At 30.8% G+C, this 5,982-nt stretch overlaps 1 protein-coding gene across 1 annotated transcript; it reads left to right on the forward strand.

The window, feature by feature from the left end:
• The first annotated feature begins 1,787 nt into the window (after nucleotides 1-1,787).
• On the forward strand, nucleotides 1,788-5,343 carry LOC148206192 (paired amphipathic helix protein Sin3-like 2). Its single transcript, XM_088116510.1, has 5 exons — nucleotides 1,788-1,841; nucleotides 4,221-4,375; nucleotides 4,587-4,752; nucleotides 4,957-5,055; nucleotides 5,160-5,343. The coding sequence occupies exons 2-5, from the start codon at nucleotides 4,242-4,244 to the stop codon at nucleotides 5,226-5,228; spliced, it is 468 nt and encodes a 155-aa protein (XP_087972636.1). The 5' UTR covers nucleotides 1,788-1,841; nucleotides 4,221-4,241; the 3' UTR covers nucleotides 5,229-5,343.
• Nucleotides 5,344-5,982: the final 639 nt, after the last annotated feature.

Raw genomic sequence — 5,982 nt, forward strand, 5'->3', positions numbered from 1 at the left:
TTCTTGTTATAGGTACATGGACACAGTCATTGTGGACCAAGGTCGGTCTTCCATGTACGGATCTATTGAACCTCACACTATTCAGCCTTCTAGTAACACACTTGAGACCAAACAATATTATTTGCAAATATGGATGACTAAGTCAAAAGAGACATATACCTTGTATCATACATTGATGGGTATGTGTTTCAAAATGTAAAATTTGATAAAAGTTTACTTAATTAGTCCTTGTGATTCATGATAGGTCTCATTGGTAATTGATGATCATCATTCCAAGACAATGCAAAATTTCGTGGTTTTGTTCCCTGCATAAGAGGATGAAAAATGATTTGAAATCCACTCTACAAGTGTAAGTGATTCTCTTTTTATGTTTCAAATGTTACATTAACATCTTGAAATGGTTTTTTTATGATGAATATATTAATATTACCCTATTTTTCAATGTAAATAGAGTTATGGGTAAACCTAGAGGTCAACTTGTTGAAATCATGTATCCAAAGGTTGTAACTCATTTATAGTTCTTATTCATATGTTATTGTATGTTATACATGTGTGACTATTTAGTTTGTCATTTTAGTGTAACAAGCAACTAGATTCATGGTAATGTGGGTATTATATCATGTATTGGATTAAAACCATCATTCGAGTAGGAATTACATATGATTGGATTGAGGTAATAATACTTACCTTCCATATATCACAAATCAAATTCAACTTTGAACATTTGTATGCAAACATAATGAATTTGACTTAATTTTGCAGTGCTTCAAGATTTTACATCACCTATATATACTACAAGAGTTGACAACTTATCTTCTGTAGAGATGTAGTTAGAACCCATCATAATCGCTTTAGGAACAATTTTATTGTTGTTTAATACATTAATTAGCTTACTTTTGATAGTTTAAGTTTTGGATTTCTTTTTAGATTCTTTAGTAGTATAATCACTACAAATGCATAATGTATGTAATTTTGTGACGTGTTGAGATCATTTTCTGTATTTCAAGTGTGGTTTTATTGTAAAAAAAATTATTTAAAAAAAAACAAGTTGAATGTCAGTTAGTCACAGTCCGACGTTAATTGACGTATGTTAGTGCACGGTCCGAAGTCAATTGACGTCTGTTAGTGCATAGTCTGACGTCAATTTCGTTCCATGGCTCACCCTAGGATTTTCTTGCTAGCGAGAGAGGCGCGCCGAGTACAGTTTGACGTCGACTAAATACAAGTCCAACATCAATTTCGACGTTTGTCCACATCACGTTAATTGACATCCAATAAGGGACCGACGTCAAATTGACGTCTCCCAATATAATATCGGGACAAGGTTGAACGTTAAATGTTCAAAATAGACGTCAATAGCTTTTTCAGTGGTGTTTTACTACTATAATTATTCTTTTATGGGACTTTTGTGTGGATTTTCCTTATTAGAATTCGCGAAAGCTTTTTCAAGAAATTTTCATCTAAACTTTTTGAAATCATTAAATATGAAAAATTCTGTACGTGTTTGAAAATTGCCAAATAAATTTTAAAATAATAATAATATATCATTAATGAGGAATACTATTTTTCGAAAGAGAAAACTAATTTTCCTTGACAACATTTATTAATGCATTAATATTTTATAGGCAAAGTATTTATTAACATTTTATTGAATATTCATGCATTCATTAAATACTTTAATTTTTTTTAATGAAACTTTTAATATCCTAATTAATGTTTTAGTTTTTATAACTCAAATATATTTCTTATCAAATTGAATTCTAGAAACCATTATTGTATTTGTCTAATATAGCTGTTCCTTCTGGGTCTTCTTGCTTTCCTTCTTCCATAGGCTCTGAAAGGTATGATCTCTTTACTTGAATCTTAATTAATTAATTTTTTTTTGGGGGGAATAGGAAGCTTAGGAGTAGGTGTGTGAACTTAATAAGGTTGTTTAATTTAGAACTATTTTGGAAAAATGGTGGTGGTGAATGAAGAGAATAAAATGTTGTGGTATATCTGATTAATTAAAGACTAAATATATGGGAGGAAGTGGAATTTGGCGTTTGAAGGTACATATATATGGATTACTTAGGTAGATATAAGGGGTTTTAAGGATAGTACTTAATAATTCTCTTTTTGTGACCCTTCGACTTGTTTTCATTTGAAGTACATAAAAGAGAAATGAGAATGGAGAAAACCCCTACTTTAACAAGGAAAATATTTGCTTGAATAAAGTAAATTAGGAAGTATTTATTTGATTCTAGATAAGAGGACGAAAAATGGATGTCGATGAAGGAGACTACTATTAATTAAACTTATAAGGTGCTTGTGTATGTGAACATAACATATACACATGACAGCTTTTTAAGAAATGCTTTGATTGTAGACTAGGATCCTCTTTTATGAATTTAGCTAGTAGTAACATAATTTGTCACAATTAAGTATTATCCGAGGGATGTAGTTCCAACAATGAACAAACTAAGAATTTGTTCTTTGAATATACATTACTATAGGGTATATTTGTGATATTGACTTTAAATAATATTGTTTCAGGAAGAGTTTATTAAGATTGATCATGTAATTTGTTATTCCAATGATTATATTCAATACAATTTCTTAATCAATTGTCTAAGAATGGGTAAATTGAAATGTTAATTATGAATGCTAATTATGTACGCTAATTATATATATAAGAGATGTTATAGAAATTAAATATGCAATTATAAATTATAGGATATACTCTTATTAACTCTTTTAAAACTTTTCTTTATGTGAGAGCATGAATATTCAGAATACTCAACTTGCGAATAAAAAATCGACCTTTCAAAAAATAGTTGAGTTGTAAGTTGGTAAAATGTGAAAAGTAGCAATGTTGTCAACTTCAATATGATGTTGAACAAGATGACAGGCAACCTTAATATGTTTGGTGCATTCATGAACAAAGGATTTGTGACATGTGGAATTTGCTTGACTATAACAAAATAGATGCATGAATATCAAATAATGAATACCAAAGAGGTTAAGTAATAATTTAAGCCATATAAGTTCAGAGTTGGTATGGCTATTGAATGGTATTCAACCTATGCTAAGGATTGAGAAATAGTACAAAGATACAGAAGAGATGACCAAATAATAGTAAGAGTACGATGAGTCAAATGAGGAGTGATATAGTCTAAATCACGGAATCTTAGAAGCAAAACAAAGACATTCAAAAGTTTTGATATGATCATAGTTCGGATTATGACTGAAAATGATGTGATATTTAGTTTTATCATGGAGAACAAAAGTAGAAATACAATTAATAAGTTAACTCAATAGATAGATTGGCTTGAAATCTAAGAGAGCATGAACTACATACAAAATATATTGATGTTTTCGTTTAGTTTTTCCATTTTGTATGTGGTACCAATGCATTAATTATGTATATTATATACAAAAGATATTGTTGAAATTCAATATTCAATTCTAAATTATAGGTATATAGTTGTTAATTCTGCTAAGCTTATCTTGTATAATTCGAATATAAGTAAATGTAAGAACTATTTTTATCCATAATCTTCCACCCTATGTGGTTTGGTACTTGACTCGTAAGTATTTTCTGAGTTATTGAAAACGTGGATCTCTTTTCTTTACTTTAGAACTACCTTTTCCGTAGCAGACTTTCCTAGACTGTTCTTCTTATATTCTTGTTTTTCTCATTCGTAGACCCTAAAATTTATACTTATGTAGTTAGCACAAATTTGAAACTTCTGTTTTTTAATACATAGTAACCAAACTATTCTTACCCCACTCATACGAAATTCTTATAGATTAAAAAATCTTAGCAAGTTAAGAACCCAACCTATTAAAGGCATAGGATTAGCCTTTTACGACGTAGTTTATATCCTAATAAGAATAGATAGAAATCTTAATATCATTATTAAATATGTTTTCAATTTGATTTGTAGTTATATTTGTAGTTTTCTGATATAAGAATTAATTCAATAATATTCCAAACATATTAAACGAAGATCTTTAAATTTTCTTCATAAATTTAGTTTGAAACCTAAATACCAAAAGTCTTCACTAATTTGTATGTTATAATACTAGAATTTTAGTTCATCTAGTTTTGTTGTTTTAATGTGTTTCAAAGATTGCTTTTGTTTAGTTTTTCTCAAAGCATGTTCTGCACAAAACAACTATTGCATCTTCATCTCAGCTAATGAGTTCTTACAGTTGTTTATGGTTGTGATGCTCAGGTAGTGTTTCAATACAAAATAATGAGCAAAAGTGGGAAAAATATGACAAAATTGGAAGCCGTGGAATACATAAAAGAAGTGCAAAAGACATTTAAAGATGAGAAAGAAAAGTTCGAGGTGTTTTTGAAGATCATGACCGATTATAGAGTTCATAGGTTGGACCAAGTTAAACCACATTTTTTTCTTCAATTCCCCATGCATTTCTCCATCTCTTCAATCTTCTTTTGTTGTGTTTTATGGAAAGGGAGGCTCTTAATTTTCTTCTCAAATAAGTTCATCTTAATTAGACATGTAAACTTTAATTTATGCTGACATTTCAAAGATTATCTAGAGCACATTGATTTATTACATCTTATTCATTTGTAGAATTGATGTTGGCACTGTCGTAGAAAAAGTGAAGGAGATTCTTGAAGACCATGATGATCTCATTTCCGGATTCAACCAGTTTTTGCCAAAGGGATATGAAATCCTTCTTCCACCTAAGGATACAATTCAGTTGAAAGATGCTATCAAATATGTGCAGAAGGTTAAGGTGAAAATTTTATTAAATTTAAGGCATCTCATATGAATGGGACACTGCTTGATTTTGCTATAGGGCATGATAAAATTCTAGGTTTGATGTATTTATATACACATACATGCATGCTATTAACCTATGCCTTTAATATAATATATTCTTTGTTGTGATAATGCATTAATTGAACAACTTCAATTTGATTGGTTTCTTTTCATGCAGGATCGATTTGAAAACACAGATAGTATCTACAAGACATTTGTAAAGATATTAACCAATAGGGACAAAAATGGCATGTCTGTTGATGAAATATTCCGTGAGGCAAGTGTTGTCTATCTATTTGTGTCAACAAATTAATTTTTTTCTTGTTGATTTCCTTTTCTTTCTCATTCACTTAATCATATATGTATGTTCGACTTTCCTAGGTTGAAAAGCTTTTTGAGGGTCACCATGATCTTGTTCGTGATTTCACTCTGTTTTTGCCGGATGCGTAAGGGGAAGAACTAGTTTCATTTATGACAAGCAAAGAGGTTGTTGTATTGGTCAATAGATCAAAGACTTAAACAACTCTGTTAAATTGTGAAACTTTTTGAATAAGCTTGCAAAGATATGAAAACTCGACAGCAAAATCTCATAGTAGAAACTATGTTTGTCGAATGCATTCAATTATCTAAGATATTTTCCTTTATGATTATGTTTGGTATTGTGGGAAAGTTTTCACAGTCATTTTCACGTTTCCCTCCTTTCCCAATTTCGCTTTTGCCTTTTTCCACCTTTCTTTCTGCCAAGTGAGGGTTTGTCTTTTTCCCTCTTTTTGCCACGAGTGCGAATAGGGAAAGCACAGCCACATTTTCTTAAGCTTCAAGCGATTCGTTCCCCTTTCTCTGCGACGAGCTTCAATGCCACAAGTGAGCCTTCAACGAGCCACATATAAGTTTGTTAAGTTAGTTTTGGTTAGGGTTTTTCCCTTTTTCCTTCTTCCGTACCAAAACCCTATATAAGATGGGGTTTTCCTTTTTCGTGTCTGTGAACAATATACAGAAGAAATAACATTGTGTTCAGTTTTCTCTTATCTATTCAAGCTTTCTCTGCCTCTATGACTGCTTCAATCCCGGTTGCCATGGAAGCACCTCTCGTTGCAGCTTTCCCTTTTACATACCATTTCTAATATAGTATCATAGCATATCATAGCAGGTTCACTGCCTACTCTATCTCTACTACGCCAACCCTCTGAATCAAAGTGCCTAG

The sequence above is a fragment of the Vigna umbellata genome, chromosome 1 (genome assembly GCF_029865625.1).
Source record: "Vigna umbellata cultivar VRB3 chromosome 1, Vumbellata_1.0, whole genome shotgun sequence".
NCBI lineage: Eukaryota > Viridiplantae > Streptophyta > Magnoliopsida > Fabales > Fabaceae > Vigna > Vigna umbellata.

What these genes read in the sequence shown, in the direction of transcription:
- LOC148206192 (XM_088116510.1), top strand. Translation starts at nt 4,242, where the DNA reads ATGAGCAAAAGTGGGAAAAATATGACAAAATTGGAAGCCGTGGAATAC. An exon ending in ACCGATTATAGAGTTCATAG is followed by an intron (nt 4,376 to 4,586) that starts GTTGGACCAAGT and finishes ATTCATTTGTAG; the next exon opens with AATTGATGTTGGCACTGTCG. An exon ending in AATATGTGCAGAAGGTTAAG is followed by an intron (nt 4,753 to 4,956) that starts GTGAAAATTTTA and finishes CTTTTCATGCAG; the next exon opens with GATCGATTTGAAAACACAGA.